The sequence below is a fragment of the Aspergillus aculeatus genome, assembly GCF_001890905.1.
Source record: "Aspergillus aculeatus ATCC 16872 unplaced genomic scaffold ASPACscaffold_22, whole genome shotgun sequence".
Taxonomy (NCBI): Eukaryota; Fungi; Ascomycota; class Eurotiomycetes; order Eurotiales; family Aspergillaceae; genus Aspergillus; species Aspergillus aculeatus.
The window spans coordinates 431,963-444,259 of NW_017962997.1; the positions used below are offsets into that span (position 1 = coordinate 431,963).

The 12,297-nt window shown below is 52.5% G+C and overlaps 5 protein-coding genes across 5 annotated transcripts; 3 read left to right on the forward strand and 2 right to left on the reverse strand.

Annotated features, from left to right (window-relative positions):
- Positions 1 to 1,382: 1,382 nt before the first annotated feature.
- ASPACDRAFT_64743 (uncharacterized protein) lies at positions 1,383 to 2,725 on the forward strand (the record flags this gene model as incomplete). Its single annotated transcript, XM_020204032.1, has 3 exons — positions 1,383 to 1,711; positions 1,828 to 2,304; positions 2,377 to 2,725. The coding sequence occupies 3 exons, from the start codon at positions 1,383 to 1,385 to the stop codon at positions 2,723 to 2,725; spliced, it is 1,155 nt and encodes a 384-aa protein (XP_020051488.1).
- A 1,345-nt stretch (positions 2,726 to 4,070) lies between these two features.
- On the forward strand, positions 4,071 to 5,305 carry ASPACDRAFT_37034 (cytochrome P450; the record flags this gene model as incomplete). The annotated part of the gene is made up of 3 exons (XM_020200266.1): positions 4,071 to 4,480; positions 4,586 to 5,014; positions 5,140 to 5,305. Coding segments are annotated over 3 exons (1,005 nt in total), but the record flags the coding sequence as incomplete, so codon positions are not given.
- A 297-nt stretch (positions 5,306 to 5,602) lies between these two features.
- On the reverse strand, positions 5,603 to 6,373 carry ASPACDRAFT_48254 (uncharacterized protein; the record flags this gene model as incomplete). Its single annotated transcript, XM_020202093.1, has 3 exons — positions 5,603 to 6,044; positions 6,080 to 6,248; positions 6,301 to 6,373. The coding sequence occupies 3 exons, from the start codon at positions 6,371 to 6,373 to the stop codon at positions 5,603 to 5,605; spliced, it is 684 nt and encodes a 227-aa protein (XP_020051490.1).
- Positions 6,374 to 8,514: 2,141 nt separating this feature from the next.
- ASPACDRAFT_82248 (putative MFS peptide transporter) lies at positions 8,515 to 10,767 on the forward strand. The gene is made up of 6 exons (XM_020206056.1): positions 8,515 to 8,895; positions 8,942 to 9,064; positions 9,114 to 9,336; positions 9,387 to 9,755; positions 9,806 to 9,960; positions 10,017 to 10,767. The coding sequence occupies exons 1-6, from the start codon at positions 8,550 to 8,552 to the stop codon at positions 10,688 to 10,690; spliced, it is 1,890 nt and encodes a 629-aa protein (XP_020051491.1). The 5' UTR covers positions 8,515 to 8,549; the 3' UTR covers positions 10,691 to 10,767.
- Positions 10,768 to 10,769: 2 nt separating this feature from the next.
- ASPACDRAFT_1860503 (uncharacterized protein) lies at positions 10,770 to 11,929 on the reverse strand (the record flags this gene model as incomplete). The annotated part of the gene is made up of 2 exons (XM_020197746.1): positions 11,690 to 11,929; positions 10,770 to 11,534 (listed from the first exon to the last, which is right to left on the reverse strand). Exons 1-2 carry the CDS (start codon positions 11,804 to 11,806, stop codon positions 10,770 to 10,772), a joined length of 882 nt encoding a protein of 293 aa, XP_020051492.1. The 5' UTR covers positions 11,807 to 11,929.
- Between the last annotated feature and the right edge of the window lie 368 nt (positions 11,930 to 12,297).

The window sequence follows — 12,297 nt, forward strand, 5'->3', positions numbered from 1 at the left end:
CTGGAATGTAGGGCTACCAATTTCTTGGCAGTCAAGCTACCAAGCAGCATGGGTATCGAAGAGGAAGGAACGGAACGGGCTGCGGCTCTTGTTTGTTACTTTAACCGCTTTAAATCCCAAGCTACATTTGCGATTGCCTAGAGAGTTAACATCGGGCAAGATGGAAGTACGTACCAGCACCGGGAAAACAGCACTTGAGAGTGGAATGTAGGGCTACTGAGGTCTTGGCGCCCAAGCTCCCTAACACTGCTGGCTGCGGAGCTGTCATTTCACATGTGTATGTGGGGTATGGGTCAACCTTTGATGACTGAGGGTATTCAGAGTGTTGATGGCGTACCGGCAGGTTCTAGGCTTCGAGGAAACACTTTCATAGCTAGCTGTAATAGACAGGTTCCTTTGGTCATTAGACTTGACTTGAATGGTAACCGAAAAAGCCCTCACACTGCTTGGATCCCAAGCTTCACTTACATTGTCTTGGGGGGAGGGGGGGTTCGCAAGGGGTAAATCAGCACAAAATGGGCCAGAATATGAAAGTAAAATATAGGGCTACCAACCTTTTAACAGCTAAGTCCCAATGTTTCATCTAAAGCCGGTTATACCCTTTTCCAGGGCGTTTATATAGGGTAACAGAGAGGTACCAGCACCAGAAAACCAGAAGGCGAAAGTGGAATGTAGGGCTACTCAAGTCTTGGCAACTAGGCTCCCCAGTACTACTTACCTCGCAAGCTGCACTCACATTGCTAGGGACCTTACATGAGGCAATAGGAAAGTACCAGCACCAGCAAAACTAAACTTAAAAGTGGAATGTAGGGCTACTGTTTCTTGGCATCCAAGCTCCAAGCTGCCTGGCGCTGCTTAAATCTATACACTGTCTAGGAAACTTACATAATGCAACAGGAAAGTACCAGCACCAGAAAAGCAGAACTCGAAAGTGGAATGTAGGGCAACAAAAGTCTTGGCAGTCAAGCTTACCAATAGCAAGGCTTTCAACAAGGAAAGAAGGGGACAGGCCCTTAGTTGTTTGTAACCCTACATCACTTCAAACAAAAGCTGCATCGTGTGACAAAGGCTTGGTTATGCGCGTGTTGTCATTGTGCGTTGCGAACGGCTACAAGACAAAATCGATTATTGACAAGTGGCTCAAATTGCTTTGATCAAGGCTGGGAACAATTTGATTGCTGCTGGGAATAAAAGATTGAGAGATTGAATGAACAAAGACCATGTAATGCGATGCCTTATAAGGCAGGCCGTATGCCATCCGGTTCTCCCTCACATCAACTTTCCACTTGCCATTGACTATACTAAACCTTCTGGTTCAATTTTCGAAAACCCTGAAAAGAAATAATAACTTAGATAAGTCCACCCACTGCTTAGTAGCATCGATGGATTTCAATTCCCGACTCGGTGATGTGCGCCGACTGAGTGAGCAGGCCGTGCTAGACCATATCAACGATTGCACTAGGTCCAGACAATATCCTGCACAGAAGCTCAGACGATTAGGGAGCCTCTTGGAGGTTTCTGAGCATGTCCTCGCCTGCCAAGCCTTCTTCCAAGGTTTTATCTTTCCTGAGAAGGACGGCTTCACAGTGACATGCTATTTGGCCCGCGACCCTAAACCTTTCTATGGGGTGATGGTAACTAGGAAGATGCCCGATACAGGCGAAGAGGAGTGCATCATAGTCATCGCCCCAAGCAATGAACACATGCAAAAGTAGCTGACCGATGTGCAGTTTTTGTCCGAAGGGGAGTACAAAAGGTTGGAATTTGAGACCAGATGTGGCGCCGTCTTGAGCGAGACGGCCTGCTACAGCTCTTCTTTTGTGGCAGAGAGGCTGCAGACTCCACCACTAATCACAGCAACGACAAGTATCGCACGACTCTTTCGTACAAATTGTCCACGTCCACCGACCTCGAGGCCCTCGTACAGGAGCTGCGACCATTGCGACGATTCTGGCGCCTTCATGCCGAGCAGTCCGCTACTTGGAAAGAGATTAAGCGCAAGCACTTCCCCTCATCTCTAACTGACACCACCAAACAGAAGAAGAGGGCTGTTCGGGCTAGAAGCAAATGGTGGGATACGCGTGGCCGGAGAGCCGTAATGGCCGGGATGGCCGCTCCCTATGTACCGCTTGTCGCCCCCATAGAAACCCACCACTTCGCCCTACTGGCTTGGTTCGTGCGTCTCCGGGCCTTATTTCCTGCCTCTGACGGCTTTGTCTACTCCTTCTTCCAGTACGGCGTCGGCAAAGACCAGTCAGACGAGGAGGCAAGGAAGAGATACAAGTGTATTCGAATCGGCAAGAAGTAGGAGAATGGCCGCGTGACTGCCGTGATGACCGCGATTCTGATGTCCGGGTGCTATTTCACCCAGGAAAGAAGGCCACTCGATCTCGTTGCACAGCAGCAGGTCTGGTGCACCGAGGCTGAGGTGCTGTGTCAGACCGGTCGGCCGGCTTACCTCGCCACCATCGAGCCCGCGTCGGGGGAACTCACGGTCTATGAGATTCCGGACCCGCTGGGGCCTTTTCTTCCTGTTCAGCGGTGCTTTCTGACTTCCTGTAACACAAGCAGTGTCTCGGAGCGGCTGCATACACGCCTCTATCTCAAGGAGGTCTTCAATAAGATCACCAGAGATCGAGTTCGGTTTGTGGAGCCAGAGGTTGAGCCAGTTGGGAAGCGAGAACGCTATGCCGCAAAGATCAAGTCGCTGATGGAGCTTTCATAGTTGCGTATGTACCGAGAATCACTGGAGTGGTAAAATTGAATCAATCACTTCTAGATAGATGGCCATGTTAGAGAAGGTTGTTGAGGTGAATCAGATTTAGAAGACAACAATCTAGACGGCAAGACATTCATCATGATATAGAGCAAATATTGCATGACTTAGAATCAAATTATCCTATGCCAGGAGCGGCCAATGTTCTGACGTTGAGGGAAATGGAAACCAAATATTTTGCTATGTTTGCTTACTATGTTGAGGCAGGCCGTTGGGCAGGCTGCCACGTGACTCATCGCGTATGCCCCTTCCCCTTCCATGATCACTCCTAAATCCTTCGTTCAGCGAAGCATATATCGCACCACCGCTTCCACACGTTAGATCTGACGGATCATAAATCATTGGATTGAAATATATCCTCAGAACCTGTCTAATCTCGGTTGCTGAAGTATATCATCCTCCCCGGAAGCTGATCCTCCCCGAAAGTTACTCGGGGGGGATCATAGAGCACGCTAAGTCGAGCAAACTTAGACGAAAGAACACAGTCTTGCGTCAGTTCGAAGAAGACTATAAATAATTTGGGACGAGAGTCATGAAATCAATGACCGCATCTAATGCCCTATCAAAGCATCATAAATGCTGTGATTAAGTTTTGTCGATCACCTCAGATATAATTCAGACAGTCAAATGGAACTCCCTATCTGATAAATATGGATCCACTACATCACAGTTTACAAGGAATATTCACAAAGCTCAGCAAAGTTCGTATCGCATGATCGGTCAGTATGCACATCATTCTCTTCAGTACTTGGCCGGTCTCTAGCTGCTTTCTCGCATTATCCGGGCAGTCTACAATATCTCGCCTTTGCAACCCTTGTACCACATCCCGGGGCCCAAGCTCGCAGGCTCGGTTTGACCTGATCCTCGGCGGATGCTACAGTCTGGAGATTCAGCGTTTGCACGAGATCTACGGTAAACCCCTTCCTTCGTCCATAAATGATGGCACAGACAGACATGGGAAATCTGTCGCTAAAACCGCGACAACAGGCCCCGTCGTCCGCATCAACCCCGAGGAAATCCACGTTAACAACATCGCCTTCACCGACGAGATCTACTCGACCGGTAAACGCAGACGCAACAAACAAGTCCATCTTCTAAATCTCTTCGCGGGGCCCATAACCGAAGCCATGGTGTCAGCTGTCGACCACGGCCTGCACCGCCTCCGCCGCAGCGCCGCGAACAAGTTCTTCTCGCACGCGCAGACTGCCAAACTGGAGTCAGACATCAGAGTCCTCGCGGGCCAGCTCTGTGACAAGCTCATCAATATCGGTACTAAAAGTGAAGAGCCGATAATATTGTTACTGCGTACAGCTGCTTCAACTCCGACATCAATTCCGGCCACTGCTTCGGCGAGCCCTTTGGGTTTCTAAGACAGAAATCCTGGGAACCGAACTTCCGCCATGAATTGCACTCGCTGCTCACCCCGATGCATGTGTTTCGGTTCTTCATGGTGCTGAAAGCAATCGTGGGTCTCATGCCATCCGTGGCCAAGTGGTTGGATCCCCGCGTGAAGGGCTTGGTGGAGGAGGGGAACGAGAAGATGCCGGCGCGGGTGCACAAAGCTCGACTGGACTACCAGGCCGGGGAGGTCCCGAAACGACGGGCGATCTTTCATACTCTGGTTGCTTCGGATTTGCCGGAGGAGAAGACGAATCACAGACTAGGTGGAGAGAGTTATTCGTTCATTGCGGCAGGGACGGAGACGTAAGTATTGCCCAGTTTCCGGGCTCGAAGCGCCGGTCCCTCAATCTTGCACCGTATCTCTTTCACAATGTACTTCGACGCATACTGAAGAGGAAGATAGTGGAGCCTAACCGTGACAACCTTCCACCTCCTCCACAACCCCACCCTCCTTAACAAGCTCACCGATAAGCTCCATGCCACCGCCGCCCTCACTTCCCCCTGGTCCAACCTTGAAAAACTCCCCTACCTCCACGCCGTCATCCAAGAGAGCCTCCGCCTCTCCTACGGCGTCAGCCAGCGGCTGCCCCGCATCGCCCCCGACGAGCATCTCACCTACCGTGGCGACTTCAAGGGCTGCGAACTCACCTATGTGATTTCCCCGGGTACACCGATGGGCATGTCCTCCGTGATCAACCACCACAACGAATCCGTGTTCCCGGATTCGCACGCCTTCCGTCCCGAGCGATGGCTGGAGGCCGATGAAACGCAGCGCCGGCGGATGGAAACCTGCTTGATCTCGTTTTCGAAGGGTAGTCGGCAGTGTTTGGGGATAAAGTGAGTGTCCTTCCCTTCCTTTGCGCTCTTTGAGGGTCTTTTACAGTTGGCATTTCGTAGATTAGAGCGGGCTAGGCTTTGGGGATTTTGGGTTTCAGATGAGGCTTACTGATTGTTCTTCTTAGTTTGGCGTATTGCAGTCTCTATGTCACACTGCCGGTTCTGGCGCTCCGTGTGCTTCCGCGGATGAGGTTGTATGAGACCACCGTCGGGGATGTGGCCTACGATCATGATCTGTGGTTTCCGATGCCGAAGGAGAGTACCAAGGGGGTCAGGGTTATTATCTCGTAATGGGTGGCGTGTCTCGTTGCTGGGATTTGAGCGATCGGGAAGAAGCCTTCCGTTGTTGCGCATCCGTGGGAGGTGCGTGGGTTGGTAGTGATTGACATCAAGACGTTGAGCGGGCAAGGCTGCGGGAGGAGCCAAGGAAGTGCAGATGGTAATCGAACTCTCGTGCGATAGTCCCAATTTGGGGGATGAGTGGAGGAGCTGATAGTCAAGTAGTAAGCACCGTTAGCTAGTTGGCGGCAGCTGTGGAAGATCAAGACAATAAAAACGCGTTGAGTCACGAAGCTAGCACGTCTTGGCCTATGGCAGGGAGTAGGCAAGTAAGCACTCAAGCACCGTTACCGGATCGCACCCGAGTTTTGCGGCAAAGCTCTTTGCTTGGAATCTTTTCACCTGGCCTAAGTTGGTCACCCACGCAAACGCCCGGTTCCAGCAGCCCAGACTCCCGACGAGCCCCGTATTGACCACCCCGTGCGTCAGCGAGATGCTGCTCAACTCGGGATACCGGTGCGCCAGCTCGCGCGCGTACAGCAGGTTGGCCAGCTTGCTCTGCCCGTAGCGGATCCAGCCCGCGAAGATCGGGTACTCCTGCGTGGTGCGGAGGGAGTCGAACGCGATGACTCGGACGTCGTGGCCCTCGGCGGCGGTGGCTTGGAGTTGTGGGGGTAGTTTCTGGATGAGCAGGGCGTGGCCCAGGTGGTTGGTTCCGAATTGGATCTCGTAGCCGTCAACCGTCACGCGGCTTGTTGCACGGAGGTGAGATCTGCGAGGTCGCACGATAGGAATGTGAATGGGGTGGTTTCGGTGGTATTGGTGGGGTTTGTGTTCGACTGGATCTGGGAGATGACCGTGTCAGCGCTGGATGCGCTGCGCCCGCTGATGTAGATGTGAGCCGGCCCATGCTTGGCTAGTTGGCGCGCCGTCTCGGTTCCCAGTCCGGCTGTTCCTGGCGGGGTATTGGCTTGCGCGGATGAGATGAGATTAGGGGGGTTGCTCACCTCCTGTGATCAGGATGACTTTGCCGGACAGACTAGGAATGTCTGTGTCCGGGTTGAAGGCGGCTGAGGGCATGAATGGTGAGTCTTTGTTGCGCAATTGTAGTTGAGAGGTACATGGAGGAAGAGTTTGGGGGGCAACAAAGGGAAGCTTTATTTAGCACGGGAGAGCATTGTTGGAAATATTCAACCTCGGTCGGTAATAACAGGCAGCAGGGTGGCGTATGCAGTCGATAGGTGCAATTTTCACCGACAACCTAGTTATGCATTGTACCTCCAAACCGGGCATGTTCTCGATCGCGATAGATAGAGACAGTGAATCGATGATGAGGTAAGTTAGATCACCCTATTTACATACTGGAGGTCAAACACTCGGTTGCTGTCAACCGACTTGGCACCTCCACTGCGCAGATGAGATTCGACCCAGCAGCGGCCCGCGCTTGACACGTACTGTAGTAAAAGCTTCCCGTTGACCGGGAGGGGATTAATTATTTATGCTGTGCAACTGAGTCAGCCATAGTGAATAAAACTGGCCGCGGTTAGCCGTGCGACAAGGTTTAAGAAAGCACAGAGAGCGAACTCCTATAGTGGCTTGGGTATAGGTCAATTGCAAAATGACAGTATTTGCTTGAGAAGGAGAGAAAGCAGGCCTTGAAATCTCCTGATGAATATAGCAAAGAGTCCAGCAGAAAAGCACACCTCAGTTTAATTCGTCCTTGTCGAAACCCTCCGCTTCAATTGGGCCTACAGAGACTAGTTCAGGTTGCCTTCAACGATTGCAAACTGTGTAACATGTGCTTTCCGGTCTGTACTGGAGTCTTGTACGTAACAGATATAAAGGAACCCCGGCATTGAGACTGCTTGTGTAGCACTAGCAGGGTTACTTACCATGGGACAATTGACAAAAACGCGGGGAAGTCGACTGTGGGGTACTGTACAGATAGCGAGTGTGTCCGTAGGTTCAGGTTCCATGCTTGTGATTCTATACCGGCCCACGCGATATGTGACGAGGTCTGGTACTGCCTCTCCAAGTCTAGGTCGATTCGGGAAGGTCGCTTTACAAACATGGCATGTCATGTGCAAAGCATAGCTCGATTGTCGTGGCAATCCTCCTGAACTTGGAATTGATGGATTTGAGACATGGTCGAGTTGGCCACTGATAAAGTGCCTTTTACGGAATCGATAGTGATAATCAACCACCGCATCGGAATTGCCCCACTCAAATTGGGTGATAGCATCCACTTTTGTATAGTAGTAGTATACTACGCACTGCGCTCCACAAACGGTTCATACAATCGCGACTCGCTTAATACCACTGGGTTCCATGCTGATATCAACGACTTTTCTCCCAGTTTTTCATAGTCGACATCCGACCTGCCCAGCCCGAGTTCTCTCGGCAGACTGGCACCACCACCACCACCAAACTCACCACTGGCGGGCAAAGGCTTGTCCCGAGTACAACCGCTCTATCTAGAAAGATAATAAATTTAAGATGCGAGCAGGATTCCTGGCGTGGCAAACCGTGCTCATGGTTCTTGTCAGTGTCTCATGCGAAGAACATTCCATTTCCAAATACACCTGCCTAATTCGATGATCCGATGGATAGATTTCTCCCCCGGTCTCTCCAGACTTTGTGGTCGCGTGCATAGTGTGGTTCAATGTAACCCACCTTAGCTCAGGTCAAACCCTCCGAGAGCAAGCAATTGGCTGAGACCCCCGCCGGCCAAGGCCTGGGGTTGCACCGAATGCCCCTCGCCAAGGGTGCCAAGGCGTCCGTTCCGCTGGACGACCGACCAGAACAGCCCAGTCCTAACCAGTCCTGAGCAATCCTGACCAGTCGCTGCCAGCCGTGCTTATCTGGCGTGCTTCTTATCCAAGCCATCGCCAGCCTGGGAAACGTGGGCTGGACGGGTTCTGCCGATTCCAAGCGAGGGCCAGCAGTGGAATTGACTCCTGCGGTGGCTCCGAGAAGGGAAGCATCGCCGGTCTTGGCACTCTTGGACCCTGCAGATGCTGATAGCTGTTGGAAATGGTGTAATAGAAGCGAAGGGTAGAATCATTGATGCTGATATGAGAAAATACCACTGCTCACTGTGCCTGCCTGTCTGCCTGCCGCGGTTGTGCCACCCGGTCCAGTCAGCCCAAATTTAAACCTCCTCCTCTGCCCATCTTTCCTCCGACTCCCTTCTCTGGATCTCTCTTCATCTCTTCTCCCTTCAACCATCTCTCACTTTATCCTGCGTCTCTTCAACATGAACAGCTCTGATCCGGTGGAGGCGGCAGAGGTCGCCAAATCGGCGGCCTACGCTCATGATGCTGCTGCTGCTGCTCACGATGAGAAGCAGAAGCATCCTGCACCCGATGTGCGACCGGACATTTCTTCCGACGTCGACGTGATTCAAGCAACCTCGGAGAAAGTCGCGGTCGGCTCGTCGGGTGCCGCCTACGACGAGGATACCTCGCTGCAGAAGGCGTTCCCTAGTCCAGAGGAGATGCAGACCCTACGTCGTGTGGCTGGCAAAATCCCCTGGACAGCCTACACCGTGGCTTTTGTGGAGCTGTGCGAGCGTTTCTCATACTATGGCACCACTGCAGTGTGTGAGTCCACTCGCGAACCCATTGTCGACATTGCTAACCTTCACAGTCGTCAACTTCATTCAGCGTCCCCTACCTGAAGGTTCCACCACCGGTGCGACTCATGGAGTCGGAAACCTCGTGCCAGGTGCCCTGGGAATGGGCCAACAGGCATCCACAGGGTTGACTTTGTGTGAGTCCAAGTATTTTCCCTGATCGAGACAACGCAACTGATCTAGTAGTCAACGCTTTCTGGTCGTATATCATGCCGTTGGCTGGTGCGTTCATGGCCGATCAATACTGGGGTCGGTTCCGTACCATCATGTTCTCCATCGGCGCTGCATTGGTGGGACACACCATCCTCGTCATCTCCGCTATCCCTCCTGTCGTCAAGAATCCTGATGGAGCTATTGCTTGCTTCTCTATCGGATTGATCGTTATGGGTATCGGCACTGGCGGTTTCAAGTAAGTCGCGCCATTGCCCTGCATTCGGCAACACTGTCTAACAGACACAGATCCAACATCTCCCCCCTGATTGCAGAGCAATATCGTGAAGACACCCCCTTCATCAAAACCCTTCCGTCAGGCGAACGCGTCATCGTCGACCCATCTGCCACCGTCTCCCGCATCTACCTCTACTTCTACATGATGATAAATATCGGTTCGATTTTGGGTCAAGTCAGCATGGTGTACGCAGAGAGATATGTGGGTTTCTGGCTGTCCTACCTCCTGCCCACGATTATGTTCACATTCTGCCCGACTGTTCTGTTCCTCTGCCGCAACAAGTACTATCTGGTCAAGCCAACGGGCTCCGTCTATCTCCAGGCCTTCCGCACCTGGAAGCTGGCTATGAAAGGACGCTGGTCTCTCAACCCAGCCCGGATGTAAGTTGCCAATTCGGACAAATCATCAGTTTATCCTAATTTCATCACAGTTTCCAGAAGAATCCTAGGCCGTTCTGGGACTCGGTCAAGCCCAGCACGCTTGGTGCAAATCGACCGGAGTGGATGACCTTTGATGATGAATGGGTGGATGAGGTAGCCCGTGGATTGAAGGCTTGCAAGGTGTTCCTGTGGTACCCACTCTACTGTAAGTACGCACCTACCGCAACGGCGGAGACCTTGATCTAATCAAGATAAACTCAGGGCTTGCGTACAACCAAATGTTGAACAATCTCACCTCGCAGGCGGCGACCATGCAACTTGGCGGCGTTCCCAACGACATCATCAACAACCTGAACCCTCTGGCTCTGATCATCTTCATCCCCATCATGGACCAGCTCGTCTACCCAGGTCTTCGTCGCATTGGAATCAAGTTTACTCCCTTGAAGCGCATCACGGCCGGTTTCTTCGCGGCCGGTCTGTCGATGATCGCGGCCACGGTGACGCAATACTACATCTACAAGCTGGGCAGGTGCGGCAAGCAGGCCAACTACTGTCTGGACGAGTACAACTCGCACTCTCCGATCTCCGTCTGGGTGCAGGCGTTGCCGTACGTCTTGGGTGGTATCTCCGAGATCTTCGCTTCGGTGACCTCGCTCGAGTACGCGTTCACCAAGGCCCCGCGGAACATGCGGTCCCTCGTGCAGGCCGTCGCGTTGTTCATGAACGCGTTCTCGTCGGCCATAGGACAGGCGCTGGTCAGTCTGTCGGAAGACCCGTTGTTGGTGTGGAACTACACGGTGGTTGCGATTTTGGCGTTCGTCGGCTGCATTGGATTCTGGGCGACGAACTACAAGTTGGATCGCCAAGAAGATGAGCTGAACAATCTGCCGCAGAGTCATTATGAGGGGCGCGGAGAGGGCGACGTGGAGCGATGAGAGTGTGGAGTCTGGAGAGTTGGGGATAAGATAGGGTAGTAATTCAGTAGCCTACACATTAATATTATGACATGGTGATTTACTTCGTCTTTTGCTTCTTTTTGTCGGGGGCATCGCCTTCCGCTTCCTCGTCATCGCCCACCTGCTCCTCCACTCCTTCTTCTTTTCCTTCCTCGTCTTCGTCTTCTCCTTCACCTTCTTCTTCTTGGTACTCTTCATCATCCTCATCTAGATCCTCGTCTTCATTCTCCCCGTCATTCTGCTCCTCATCCTCTTGCTGGTCTTTCTTGTCCGCATTTTTTTTCTTGGAATCTCTCTTCACATCCTTCTTCCCCTTAACAGTACCCTTAGCAGTACCCTTACCCTTATCCTTCCCTTTCTCCTCGCCCTCCTCCTCCTCACCCTCACCCTCACCCGCACTTTCACCCGCACTTTCACCCTCACCCGCACTTTCACCCTCACCACCCTCCCCCTCCCCCTCCTCTTCCTTATTCTCTTCATTATTCCCAGTCCGCCTCGAAACCTCCCCCCTCTTCCTCTTCGCCCCCTCCGTATTCCCCACAAACTGCTTCCCCTCCCCCTCCTGCCCCTCCTCCACCTTCTTCCTCTCCGTCGCCTCCTTCTCCCCCTCACTCATCTCCTCCCACGCCTCGCGGGGCAGATATCGCTTCCGCGGCCCGCCGTCCGCCGCGGATTTGTCGGTCTTGGCCGTCCCCGACCCTTCCTTGGTCACCCAGTCCTCCGCGCCCCACTGCGACAGGTTCTTTTGGGATTGCGACTGCTCGTCCTTGCTGGTCGTGTAGTCCCCGCCCCGGGATTTGTATTCTTGGGCCGTGAGTTGAGCCTTGTCGTTGCTTCTGTCAGATTCGGTTTGGGTTTGGGTTCTGGTGGGGAGTGTGCTTGGGGGGGGAGGGATGGGGGGGAGAGGGGAAGAAGCAAAGGGGCCAAAGGGGGCAAAGGGGGCAAAGGGGGGTGTACGGGTGTACGGGTGTACTGTACCTTCCGCGCAGACCATTGGCCGGGTTTCCCGCCCTTGTCGCCTTGCTGTACTTCCTCTTTGACCTCCTGGCGGAGTTCGGGGTCGGTGTAGTTGTTGTTGTTGTTTTTGGAGGGCATTTTGATGGGGGTTTTCGTCAAGAAGTCAGAAAGTAGGGATTATAGTGTAGTGCTCAGCAGAGTGGATGAGTGAAGAGTACTTGGAGCTAAGTAAGGTCGAATTCAAATGACAATATACTGAAGAATTGAATGAAAAAATCCTTCAATGGAAGAAATAGATACCGTTATATAACGTTAATCTGCATGACATCATGACCATGATCTCATCTTCATCGACCTCTCTTCTCCCTTCCAGAATGAATGAGATCATGTGGATCTCGATTCTGGGGATACAGTCATGGTGGGGCCTCCCGCGATCAGTCGCATTCGGCAACCCGCCCGATCCTGGCTCTCGGCGCCAGATCGCTGGGTCTCCAGAACTTTATTTCCCGCCGTCTAGATTCAGGGTCGATTCCTAGAGCCTACATTATGCAGTTAATGCTGGAATGCAGCCAGCATTTTGGAAAACAGTCAACCAGTCCAACTAGCAGGTATAATTTTCAACAGTCCAG

Bases quoted from the DNA above. Each gene is read 5' to 3' on its own strand.
- ASPACDRAFT_82248 (XM_020206056.1), top strand. From the start codon at position 8,550: ATGAACAGCTCTGATCCGGTGGAGGCGGCAGAGGTCGCCAAATCGGCG. The intron at 9,756-9,805 runs GTAAGTTGCCAA...ATTTCATCACAG, and splicing joins TCTCTCAACCCAGCCCGGAT to TTTCCAGAAGAATCCTAGGC. The intron at 9,961-10,016 runs GTAAGTACGCAC...AGATAAACTCAG, and splicing joins CCTGTGGTACCCACTCTACT to GGCTTGCGTACAACCAAATG.